We start from the raw sequence: 14,006 nt of genomic DNA on the forward strand, positions 1-14,006 counted from the left end.
TAAAGTTGATTTTTCTTGAGATGCTTTTAACCATAAATATATGTCTTCGCCAAACCACAGCCGATCGTTTTAAGCCTTTATCCATTGCTCTACGTATTCGAGTGCACCCGAAAGAATTCTCTTTTCTGTGACCCTCAATTGAACTGCCATTTTTTTCATCTGCGGCAACGTTGTCTCCAGTAACTCTAGATCCTCCTATGGAAAAAAACAAAAATATTTATGTTATTCGATTAATCGTGTGCGATCGGCAGAGGTGCAACATCAGATTTCACTTTCACCTTCAATGTTGTAGGATAATTAGCGATTAAAAGCTGTAGTCTGGTCAGCAAAAATTTTCTGACATTCTCCTCGACTACTGTCTCCAATGCACAGTCCACGTGCTTCAGGTCGAAGACCTTGTCCGAGCGTAACCAATGTGTGAGCTCGGCTTTTCGCATACTGAACACTCGCAAGAAAGCTAATAGCGTATCGGAGATCGGCTCCGTACCAGGTTTCAGTAAAAATTCTCCTACTGATGGCAAATCCAGTTTGCTCAACAGTTCTATTCGTTCTTTCTGAAGAGAATCCGCTTTACTAATACCAAGACGAAGCTTAAAGCCATCCTGTAACATACCATATTGCGATATGCCTTTGTAAATAATGTATAGAGATTCGCATTGTGAAATTCTCTCTTCACTATAAATTCTTTGATAAAATCATCGACGTTGATTTCTCTTGCTAGCAAAAATATTATTATAGACATCAGTTGCCTTCACAGTTTGTTATTCCAATATTAAACTCTTTAGCAACAGACTCGATGTCGTTTGTTACATAAATACATAAATTTTAAATAAATAAATGTACATACTTGTTCGTTATCCATGCAGACAAAGCCCGAATGCACGAAGAAATCGGAATTCGTTCTCGGACCGTAACTTATGAACACCTGTTCTCCTTTCTTGAAGTCCCTCAATGCATAGCATTCGCAGCGATCCGAAGTCGCGTTGAAGTCCGTCGTAATCTATAGTAATGACAGAAAATGCATTGCTCATTCACGCCGAGCTCATTATCTCCATGACTTACCCTCCCGTTCTCGTGATTGCACATATCCCACATTGGGATTAAAGCGTGGATCATGCGTGAACCATCGGGACTTGGAACCAAGTTCTGCCTCGTCATCACTGTGGAAACTGCCCAGCTGAAAAATTCATTGAATATTATTATCAACGTCTCTATTATAGTCACGTCCTTAGTTTCAAAGTCCCAGATCTTTCACTAATAAAAATAATTTAACTACCTAGATTTCCGATTCGAGGTGAAATCCGTCAGCTATCAAAAGTCATCGTTACGACGAATGCGTACGTACCCGCGTCAATCTCCGAAGCGTGAACCGCTTTCGCCTTCGGAGCGAAATTGAGGAAGAACATCATTAACTCGTCGCAAGCAAGCAGCTACTTTTCGGACAAAGAACTTGACCCACAATTTCGGAAATGAACATATAAGAGAATTCATTGCCGCAGCTTTGTCGTATCCGTCCAGCGAAACAGACTCTCTCTCTCTCTCTCTCTCTCTCTCTCTCTCTCTCTCTCTCTCTCTCTCTCTCTCTCTCTCTCACTCAACGTGCGCTTCTCATCATAGCTATCGCACATCCTCCACGTGGGAGATGATCGCGTGTTACTCTCGTTCAACTGGGATGTTATCATCTGTGCGTATAATAAGGTCTATACGCGCACCATCAACCACTGTGCCGGTTGCATGATCGAGCTCTTCCTCATATGGAATAAATTAATTCTAGTAAACCGTGTCAAGCTAATGACCCTTGAATGTTCATTGTCCATCGAGGATACGGATTACTCTTACAGATTACTCTTGTTATCAAATTCAACATTTTATACGAATTTTCGAATCGAAAGATCGGAAAAAAATCGGAAAACTCATTTCCAAGTCCGTATTATAAAATAACAATTAAAACTATCCGTGAAAAATTACAATAATACATTGAGAATATGTTCTAATTAAATCAACAAAAGGGCCGTACGAGAATGATGTTTTGGAGAGACCGAATAGAATTTCTGGTTATTACAAAAGTACTATTCTATTTGTTATCACAAAAATGTCATTTTTATTGGAGTCTTTTATCGATTTAAGAGAATATTTTTTGAGAATATTTTTTTAGTGCAAGAAAATAACTTTTTAAATATATTTTGATTGTTCGAGTCCAAAGTCGAATCTACTATCAGAAAAATTCCATTAGGTAAAATTTTTCAAATATATAGCATATCAATTTTTAGATATAGCATAATTTTTAAGATATAGCATATCATTTTTTATATAAAATTTCTATCCAAATAATTTGGATACAAGTGATAAACAAGGCTCCAGAAGGATTTTATGATAATTGAGAAATATTATCAGAGGTTTTAGAATGAAAATATACTAGGAAACTATTATTGGGCTCTAATGTGAAAATGATTTAAAGATATATAAAAATAAACATTAAATGCTCAACATTTCTGATTTGTTTTTTTTAATTTGAATAAAATTCATTATATATATATATATATAAAAAAAATATATATATATATGTTCATTATATGTATTGGAAAAAATGTTTTTCCATATTTAAAAAATCAGACCTAATAGAAATATTTCGATGACAGAAACTCAGCATCGAGAATTATCTTAAAAGTAATATTCATATGTTCTTGCACAAAAAAACTTTGTAAGTTAGTGTTATAGAAGACTTTGTAATTATGTAAAATATTACAAAAATTGAAAATGTATGTAATGCTTATTTTTTAATTAGATTGACATAGTTTTTCTGAAATCTTGATATAAATGGAAATAAGTTCTTCAATGAAAGAAATTCAATTTGTATAGTTTCACGCCGTTTATTTTGACCGTTATCTTGAAAATAAAGATTATCTAGCATTAGAGGCTAGCGAGATTGATTCGCGAAAAAGTCAACGACTTTGCAATGCGAAAGATTTAGATTCGATAGAGAGATAACTCGAAAGAACAGGTTCGCCAGTAGTTTCTCTATGCAATATCGCAAAATGATATGTCACTACTTGGCGAACTGCTAATAATCTATTACGCGAAAAAAATTGTAAACGAATCGATAGACAGAACAATCGTAATAATAATAGAAATGAAATTTTAATAAATAACGTTCTCATCATAATAATAAATATAAAATAAATATAAAATCATCTTCACCATTCTCTCAATGCCAGTTCGGTCCTCACAATAAACAGAATAAAATTTCACTGTCTGTTGACAATTTGCTGTATTTGTATTCGAGTTTAATTTCGTGTAACTTCTGGGAATCGCGTGAAGCGTGTCTTACATGCAACATGAAACTGCACGGGATTACTCGCGCGTTAAAAGTAACAATAGCAACGTGCGTTCGTGCGGCGGTGTGAGCGGTAAAAATGATTTTCGAAAAAGAATTTGATGAAACTATGAGATTTCGCTTTTGACACGCTCCATAATTCAGTGTTGCAATAAAAAGTAGTAGTTTGATATGAAGTCTCATTCTACCTATACCATATTTTTTTATGCGAAATTATACAATGTAAAAAACTTGTGTACACTGGAAAAAAAGTATAGTTGCATTAATTGGAATTCTGATCTTGAAAATGGACAAACCATAATTTTCTCTTTGAATCTATAATATAATTTTAATTGAGATAATCAGAATTCTGATATGATTAGAATCCGGTTCGTTCATTTTCAATCAGAATTTTTCTCAGTATACAGAACGCTTTCGCTACTAGAACTCTCACGCACATTGGATATTTTCCCGCAAGAGATAGACGACACAGTGAATTATTATATCCTAGAGATTTTTAAGTAAGAGATTAGACTCCTTCGCCGTTTAGACACCTTCTGATTGATCCATCATATTTTTCAGAACCTGTTTTTTTCACCTGCTTAAGATAAAATGAGATAGAATAAGATATGTGGATATCTTTTATCTTGTGCATAATTAATTTTAGAAATGAAAAATATAGCCAGCCAAATGTATGATATCCAAATTCTTACTTGAAAATTCTATTTCTATTGCATCCTTGTTGTTTATCATTAAACAAAGATGAAATCATTCATTGTGTTATACGTTATACTTTTATCCGTTTCTTGCTGGGAAACACCCATTATTACCAATGCACTAAGAGAAAAATATACCGAATTTTAATAAGTATTTGTTTAAATAGTTGAATATTTACTAAATGTAAACATACATTTATTTGGTACAAAATCAATTTAACTATTATATTTTTTATTTAGCAAATACTTTTTTCCGTAAATAAATGTTATGTTAGTACTATTCAAACAATTATTTATTAAAAATTTTATATTTTTTTTTCTCAGTACGTAAACTGCGAGCTATGATGAACGTTTTGAATACCCATGAGATGATAATCAAGATGTACTAGGAAGACTAGATTTGTCATGAAAGTTCGTGTGAAAGTGCGCGAAGTAACGCGATTCTTTACGAGTTCTTTAGCTCTCGCAAGCTGAGATACGCGAAATGAGAGATCGTTGAGAGTAGCGAAGCGCGCGTTCTCCAATGTTCTCGCTCAAGGAAAGGCCCGCTCCGTCACCGTTTCCTCGACATCGCTTCCAATCGCTCCGCGTTTGCATACGTACGCGTGTGCGTACATACGTACCGCATGCTGCGAAAGCGATCACGCGTATCTTTGCGCGGGATATGCGCGACAGCGTTCACCAACATAATCATTAACAATAATATACTGAAGTTGATAAACGTGATCCATTTTATGCGTACTTTTCTGATGTTTGCTAGTTTATTTAATCTTTTTTACACTCAATAAATAAAATTGTTTCTCTTCAAATATAAATAGAATTCTTATAAAAGATCTTTTACAAGAATATATATATTTGTGATAACGTATTTATATTGTTAATTAAATAAAATTGATTGCTAAAAGGTTGGTATCTAAACTATATAAAAAAAATTTACTAAATCTTGATACAAATTTCTTTGAATATAAGTAAACTAGTAAGTATACATTTACTAAGTAAACATTTACTTATAATAAATAAATATTTAAATTCAATAAAAAAATAATTAAATCAAATTAATGGCTTTTGTATTAAATATACCTATATATGTTTACATTTAGTAAATATAGTTATTATTCAAATAAATATTTATTAAAATTTAATATTTTCTCAGTGGAAATATAATAACCACATCGTTGCTGTAAATATTAATATACATATCTATGCACACAGAAAAGATTCCAAAGGTTACTTAAGTTCTCATAATGCGTAGTTGACGAGCGCATGAATACATTATACTTCATCATAAAACGCACTGCAAAATCTCTAATGATGTGTAATATAGTTAACCGGGACAGAAACATTGCAGAACAGGATTCCCGCGTTAGAAATCTTGAACTACCAACACAGCGTTTTACAGTAGTCATTAATCACATGAATTCAATATGTGATTACGTATAGTGTTCATGGTGGCATTCACTTTATGTATCAATGTAAAAAAAAAAAAACATCGGAATATAAACTAGATCATTAGAAACTGGATATATAAATTAAAAAGCACAAAAGTTTTGTGCTTTTTCTAGAAATTAATATTCCTTGCGTATCTCATAAACGCTTCTTTACATAAACTCCAGACAATCAATGGAATTTAAATAAAAAATTCAGGGTACAGTTTGAACATAGATACAAAGTGAGTGATATTCTAATGAAAGAGAAAAAAGTAGGCATCGTCCGATGTATTATATTTTCTTATATCGATACGATTGGAAAGTATCACCAATGTTCGTGCGGCAAATACTTATCATCCTTGTGGGTCACGAGAACACGGAATTTCATTATACACTGTAAACTAAGGCGATCGCTATTATTTTTAGTGTGTTTGAAACTGGTCGGTCAGTTCCTTCGCTAGCACGCTTGCTTATCGCGTAGAAAGTGTGCATAGAAAAGATCTCACGATTCATCGTGCGACCTTCCCACGTGTGCTCGAATGTGCATCCATCCCCGATGTACTATTAGTGAAGCCCATATATCAAGCGATTTATAACTGAAGCTTATTTCTCATTGAATCCTGAGTTTACACTTAAAATGAAGAGCGTCATCTTCGTGCAGATTTAAAGGCTTAATCTTGATAACATTGGATTTTAAAGACGCAGTTGATTTTTTGGTTGTAAATTTTGATAAAGAACTCCGCATTAATTATATGAAAAATGCGGCCATGGTGAAAGGAATTAGTTTTCATATATAATGTAACTTAGAAATGTTTTGTATAATACATGATTTACAAAAACTTTCTTATTTTTTAATTTAAAAAATTTAATTAGAACAATAAAATATTTCTCTTAACGTAATGCATAGAATAAAAGATGCAGACATAAGGCGCATAGGATAGTTTTACGCTATAGTGTACAAAAGGTACACTGTGAGCAAGTTTTACTTTGATACGTCATGGTTCAAAAATTCCATAAAATCATCCATTGTTCTCCATGTTGTAAGCTACATTATATGTGAAAAGTAATTTGTTTCACTACGACCCAATTTTCCATATATAATCAGTTCCATTTTCTTCAAATTTATAAAAAATAAATAAAATCAATACAATCTATGATAATACTTTTATGATAATAAAAACTTGTTAGAGCTTTCACAAGAATTCTGTAAGAATTCTTTAAGATTTTTTACAACTTTATGCAGAACAACATAAAAAATCTGCATTAAAATTCCAAGACTCAAATAGCGGATGAAAATTTCAGTGCCGACGCAGGATTAATTTATTAAACTATTATACTTATTAATTATAATATTTTATGTCATAAGCTCTCAAAAGAGAGATATATGAAATTGTATGTCAAAGATTCTATCTCATTCATTTCTTTTGAATCGTCTAAGGCAAACTTAAGACAATGGAATCAGCTCTGATGTCTATCTGCACTCCAACGAATTGCGAAAGAACCGCATCGTCATTATCCTTGTCCTCGTCATTGTCGTTACATCGTCGCTTCATCGTAGTTCATTAGCGACAGTCGCTCTCATCCACGAGGGAACTCATTAATTTTATTCGGTCGCGTTACATGCTAACCGCAAACTATCCACCTGTTATGACTAGCTGCATAATACAATAATTGATATAAACTTTTTGCAAGAAATGACGGATTCACACGCAAGAACTTTCGGGAAACAAGAGATCGTTGTTGGACGCTAACTAAATTCTAACTAACTAAAACTCTTCCCGCGTAACAGTAACCTAAGAACTATGAGAAACAAGTTGTTTATTGCTTTAATAATTCGTCGTTTTAAATTTGTGAAAGTACAAACACAAAAAATACAGTAGACTGAATAGAATTAAATATATATGTATATGAGTATATAAAGAAATATGATAAATGGCACCGACACAAGTCTGCCAATATTAAAGCTTTGTTAGAAGTAGAATAACATCATAATTCTTAGGAAATTATTATAAATTACGTTCGAAATTTTGTTGGCAAAATGTATCATTTTAAAAAGAGGAGAAAGGAGGAGAAATCACGCTATTATAAGTATTGTTTACGTAAATTACGCGTAAAAGGATAGTTTGCGTAGTCTATTGTTGCAAATGATCGACACACTTCTCTACTTTATTGCTCACATTTGCTGATCGTAATTTGTAATGCCGCAACATACATTAAATACACGTCAGTAAAACGCGACACGATTTGCCCTGCTTCTCCGTTCGCGCGGGAAATATTTTAAGCTTATATTTAATATTTTCTACAAATTCTATGTAGATTTAATTTAAAAAACAAACGCAACGAGTGTATACTATCGTGTAAAGTTATTACTCGCAGTTTATATAGTTTATTGCTACACGTCCAGGTATGCAGGGATAGCGAATAGTCACATAAAATCTTGCGAGTTTTATTGCAATTGAAGGTTCATGCAGAAGAAGGTGACAGATATACGCATGCAGCATATGCGTTAACAAGGTTTTCGCTTCGAATACTTAACGACTTCCTGCTTCTTTTCTATGCAGCCTCTGGATGTAGTTGCGAATTCTAAAGAGTCAATTGCGATAAATAAAATCAATAATACAGAGAGATTAGCAAATAAATTAAGCTTATCGATTCTTAATGAGTACATCACGCGATATTACATTCTTTTATGTGTAACGATTATTTAATCGTGTATACATATCACCCTCTTATATCAAAAGAAAAAAAATAATAAAAACATGAATGAGTTAAATAAACTGTCAAAGAATTAATTATAAAAAATGAATGAAGTTAAATTTATAAAAAATCGTCACAACTCAAAAAGAGTTATTTTTTTTAAAGGTCGTGAAACGAAAAATGACAAATGTAAATTTGACCATATTAAGAATACATTTTTTTTGTCAATATTTGATTAGTCAATAATTTTCTGTTAAATGAGAAAAAATTTCTCCTCTTTCCCGGGAATTTTTAAAATAATTACATTTGAAGCAAGATATTTTTATGTTATAATTTTAACGATAACGTTTTCCTCTTCACGCAATTGTTATACGCTATAACACGTATTGAATGTTCCATATCAGGTTTCCGTATTGAAACATATTCAAAAAAACATATTCAAAAAAAGTAACCTTCGAAATAGTGTTTATAATATTTCACTTTAATACCCGGTCATATGATATTTTACTAAATATTCTCCGCAATATGGAATGGACTTTCTCCGTCATCAATTTTTTTCTTTTTTGCGACGCTCGACGCAAAATAACACACTTCCCAATTTAAGATAGTGAGTGGCCGGCGATTCTTCATCAATCGCGGATGTTAGCCGATCGAATCGTTCGCGGTCCGCGTGTAGTGATTACAGGGGATTCATCTCTCCAAGCTGCGGTTCGGCTCCGGGGAACGCTCCCGTCGAGAGCGGATGATCGTGAGTAGCCAGCAGTAGAGGAGACTCGTAGCAGAAAACTCTTTTACTCCTCTCGAGTTTCACCGGCTTACTTAGGAGCGCGCGTGGAGAAAAGCGACGTCAGTTCACAGGAGCGATTTGCCGAGAACGCAGACGAGCGGTCTGAGCTCGCGAAAAGTTTTATATCCGGTCGCACGAGTGATACACACGAGCGGTTTTCTTTCACGAAAATGGAGAATTAGTTAAAATGGAGAACACGTCTATGGATCATGAGTTTTCCACGCGGTGATCAAGAGACTCCTCTGATACAGGAATAAAAGGAAAATTAACAAAGCGAGAAAGTGGACAGAGAGGTGCAAAGAGAAAAATCGCGAAACGATTCCCAGAGTTCGAAGTGTGTTTCATAACCAAATATTTTTGACAAGTACAAGTGCTACAATGGATTAGAAATGTTGGTACAAACTGACAACATAACGAACTAACTAATTATTATCTTAGTGCATCGTGAAGATATTTACGAAGAGATTATAATTATAAGATCGTCTCCGACTATTTTTGTGTGACTTCGTAAATCTCTATATTGATTCGACTGGGATCGATTTAATTGGAGATTGAGTGCACGGGATAGTGCACGTTCGTCTGTATGGTTTTTGAGGGGATCTTAAGCTGGTGTAACCAGAAGAACGTAATCTTTGTTATTCTGTGTACCGCGGTGATTTACGTGCACTTCTTCGCGAAAAGCGACGAGATAAAGTGTCGTATCGACGAAAAGGGATCACGGTGTCGCGAGGACCAGGCATTGAGGTTCCTGATCGCCTTGTAACTATGTGGAAGGTGTTACCCGTGCTCGCGTTCATCGTATTCGCGTGTGACATCTCGCGCGATGTTCTGGTTCACGGCGATCCCGCGAGGAAGCCGGAAATTGTGGGACGAAGCGGCGGCGGCGACTATGAGCATCAGGTAACCATGCATAAGAAACTTCGTTCTTGCTTCGATGAATTTGCAACGAAAGTGTAATTTTTTCGAGCAAACGAGATGTCACGTGTAGAAATTCTCCGATGTAAAATAAGAATTTAAATAGAGAAATCGTTGAAAAATTAGCTAAAAGACCGATTTTTTTTTAAATTCGAAATCGAATTTAAAAGAGAAATCATTAAAAAACTAATCAAGAAAGCTGATTTTAAAATAAATTAAACTTGTCATATATTGTATGTGTAAATTAATTATGAAATAAGTCTTTTCAATTATAAAATAAAAGTTTATAATTTTCAAACTTCCGAGAGTGACTTTGGGTATAATAAAAAAGAAAAAAACGTTAATTTTCCTTTTTTGAAGAATTCATATCAATTTTAGCGCGAAATAACTTTCTGGAATAACATTTTAAATGCGAAGAGGTGAATGACCGTTTTATCCGGTTGAAGTGCCGAAAGTCATATCTCTGACATTTTTAACAAGTCGTAATTTTTCGTAAAAACTGGTAGGTTTTGACATTTCTACTGATACTCGTCACGCAGTGCCACTGAAAGTTTCTAAGTTGGGCAGAAATAAGTAGGCATACGCACGTATGTCGCGATTGCGAAATAATCATGACGTTCGTGGGTGACAGGTTCAATTAAATTCCGCCGTAATTGCATTCATTAGACGTCGTTAAACTTGAGTAATTCAACTTAAGCGCAAAATGTTAAGAACCTTTTTTTCATAAAAAAAACTCAATAAATAAAACACTATGTGTTTGAATTTAAAACACATGCAATCGGTTGTTCCACATCTTCGGATAAACTAATGTGATAATTTAGTTACTAATTAGATAAATAAAAAATAAAAAGAATAAAAGAGAATAAAAGAGTAAAGCAATGAGATTTGAGGTTGAAGTTTATTTAAAAGATGGAATAAGCCATAGTATTTTAAAGTCAATAATAACACATAATGTTTTGTTTATTGAAAACATCTTTAAATGTTCACGAATAAACGGAGACAAAAATAAAACATTTTAATATTTTAAAATTAAACACTTCTTTTTTGAGTGAAAGATTACTCAGACATTCAATATTAATAAATTGACTACGTTTCACAAATCATTTGAATTTCAATCAAAAAAAAAACAAAAATTATGCAATGATCCAATAGATCATGTATAGACAACACGTGATAATAAAGCGCAAAAAACCTATATAAATACTAATATAATACAATAATTTAATTACTTCTCGCAAGCCCATTTGATATTTTATATAATATTCTTTCTTCTTGAATTCTTTATTCTTTTATTATTTGATTTCTATCTACAACGAATTAACGAATATCAAATGAGTTTTTTCATTTTTTATGTCATATATTTTTCACTTTAAATATTAAATTCTTGATAAATAAGATTCACTGAAGCGTAAACCGCGGAAACTAGTTTCCGATCTCCCAGTGAATACGAAAACTATCGACACCTCAACATCGAAACGGGCCTCATTCTTCTATCGTTTATAACTTCAGGGAAAGTGAGCAATTTCCGAACAGTACATCTGTCCGTATTTCTCCTAACTTGTATTCTGCGAGATTGGCTCCGAGATCAATTTTTTATTGGAACGCTTTTCTTCCCAGAATTTTTCATCGATGCGCCTGATGATCGCGAGATCGATGCGCTGCGACGAGAAAACTCGCGCGCGAACCGTAAGAGAAAGAGAAAGCTAGTACTACGCGGAAAGTTCGAGACTTTACGAGCGTTTTGTCGCGTATTTCGTATCCCTGATCTCGGAGCCGAAGACGAGGAATGAATCTGATGCCGAGTCCAGCCTCCAAGAAAGACAAAGAGAAACAAAAAAAAAATGTTCGTAGTAGTATATAAGTAAAAAGTGCTTCAGGGCAAGTTCTCTCGGAGAGAATAAGAGAAAACGTACAATTATAAATATCATAACTCGTATTGTTGGACGATAAAAAGGTAGATTCATGCGATATACCATTGGAATACCAGCGCTAAAAAAAAATTGGTGACAAATCCGAAGCGTAATCTTTTTGATCGTCAATTCGAAACGAAATGCGACAAGCTGTATTAGCTTACTCTCCCGCGATTTTCGTTACTCGCAGGAGAGTAATCGCGGATAATTTCCCAAATCAAATTAATGTGGTTCGCGAATATACCAAGAATGGACCGTGGAAAATAGGAAACGCGCGTGTATGATCTTTTTTTTTATGGCGAGAAAGCGAAGTGAAAATCATCGACGAAAGCACAGAATTTTATATTAATAAAGTTACGAAATGCTTTAATGTAACTTTAATGAGCCGATAGAGCAAACGCCCGCTTATGAAATGCTACAATGACTCGCTTATGTTCAATTGATTTTCGCCTGATGCACTTTAGTAACGTAACGAAACATAACAAAGATGTTATTGAGCAAAATGATCTTAAGTTATTAAATCTCCCTAAGTATCAAATATAAATGAATTAAATGCAATAAAAAAATAAATTATTTATTAGATCTCTAATAGAAGTATTAAATACAAGTGAATTAAATATAAGTATAATAAAAATATAAATTATTTATTAGATTTCTAGTATAATTATAAGTATTAAATATAAGTTAATTAAATGTCAATAAGTTAATTAAGTCAATTAAACAGAAAGGTTTTGTTGAAGTATCTAAAAATTCAGTTAAAAATACAGATCTCAAAACATTATGTAGAATGCTAAAACTGATTGCTAAAATGTCAAAAGTTTTTGCAGTACTCATTCTTGAGTTTCCTACACAATTATTTCCTATCTAGCTAAATTTTTAGATACTTCAGCAAAATTGTTCTTCAAAGAATTTATGTAAGAGAATACAAATGTGTGAATTACGATTCATCAAAGTTTGTTTTTGAAAATTATTTTACCATTGTAAGCAAATAGTAATCCAAATTATTTTACAAAAATTTCAATAGTGAATTTGATTACAAGATTGTCTTTACATGTGAAACGAGAACGGAAAAGTATCTTCGCATAAAGAATCGCACGCGGCTCTCTATTTCGCACATTCTCACGCGTGAGCGTCCGGTTTGCGAAAGTAAAAGCGAGAAATCGCCGAATCCTCCTTTCAGCATGAAGAAGATCCTGACGAATAATCGAGAGATACATGCGCAAGATCCAAGTGCTCGCGACGCGTACTTCCGCGGCGTACTGCACTGTTAGAGCAATCAAAAGAGCAATAGTAACCCAATCTTCCGAGTTAAATAATATTTTCTTTTCTTGAAATAAGTTTTGTTATTTTTAATTCTCATGTGTGTCCAAATATCATGTAAATTGATTCATTTCTGTAGTTAGTTTCAAAGTCAACAATATTTATATTAACGTATAAACGTGCAGATAATAAACTAAATTTGAATGAAATTTAATATATTTATTTAAATTAAATTGTTTAACTCTTTTTTTAGTTAAGTTAACGACCTATGATTAAAAATGATTAAAAATAATTCAAATTGAATATAATTTGACATTATGAATTTAACAATGTAATTTGAATTTATCAATGTAAAAAATTTCTCGAAACTCTAACAAATATTCTTTCAATACACTTTTAAGAGACTTTTAAAAAAAGGCAAAGATATGAATAAATCATGAAAGTTGACTTTTCTTCTGATGTCCGAGTAAACTCTATTTTAAATTTTAATGAAAACTATAAGCGTATAATTTATTTAAAAAATGTAATCTCTCTAGTGGAAGATCAGTTAGCTATTTATGTAAATATTTCGTGATTGTATTTATAAAGAGTTACGAACACCTCAATACTTTCTATCGTTATGGTCGTTGGCCTTTACCGTTGCAATTGTATGCCTCGTTTAACAACGATTTCCTGCGTGACTTAAGACGAATTGCAATTTGCCGAAGTTTAATTTTATCCCTGCGAGCATATTTCAATAAGCGGCAAATATCGCAGATAATTTGTTCTCATAACATTCATGAAAAAATGAATTACTTTCTTGAACGTGATCATTGAATATTATTGAACAGGAAATATTATCAGGAAACTTATTCCAACATAGGAAACAATATTCGCTCAAATAAAATTATTTAAAATTACTGAAGAAATAATAAAAGAATAAAAAATTAATAATCTTGTAAAATGAAGGTACTGTAACCTAAAATATATATATATATATAT

General features: G+C 32.8%; 2 protein-coding genes across 2 annotated transcripts in view; one reads left to right on the forward strand and one right to left on the reverse strand.

The window, feature by feature from the left end:
- Window positions 1-6: 6 nt before the first annotated feature.
- Window positions 7-14,006, reverse strand: part of LOC108686798 (histone-lysine N-methyltransferase setd3) — a 19,991-nt gene continuing 5,991 nt past the window's right edge. The window contains exons 4-7 of the mRNA XM_018192268.1: window positions 1,063-1,177; window positions 848-1,000; window positions 279-602; window positions 7-195 (exon numbers count right to left, since the gene is read on the reverse strand). Of these exons, the coding sequence (XP_018047757.1) occupies window positions 70-195; window positions 279-602; window positions 848-1,000; window positions 1,063-1,177 (718 nt within the window). The 3' untranslated portion in view covers window positions 7-69. The remainder of the gene's footprint in view (window positions 196-278; window positions 603-847; window positions 1,001-1,062; window positions 1,178-14,006) is intronic.
- The window catches only part of LOC108686787, a 7,882-nt gene continuing 3,530 nt past the window's right edge, over window positions 9,655-14,006 (forward strand). The window contains exon 1 of the mRNA XM_018192258.1: window positions 9,655-9,840. Coding sequence (XP_018047747.1) covers window positions 9,706-9,840 — 135 coding nt within the window. The 5' untranslated portion in view covers window positions 9,655-9,705. The remainder of the gene's footprint in view (window positions 9,841-14,006) is intronic.

Source organism: Atta colombica, unplaced genomic scaffold, assembly GCF_001594045.1.
Source record: "Atta colombica isolate Treedump-2 unplaced genomic scaffold, Acol1.0 scaffold100, whole genome shotgun sequence".
In the NCBI taxonomy this organism is placed as follows: Eukaryota; Metazoa; Arthropoda; class Insecta; order Hymenoptera; family Formicidae; genus Atta; species Atta colombica.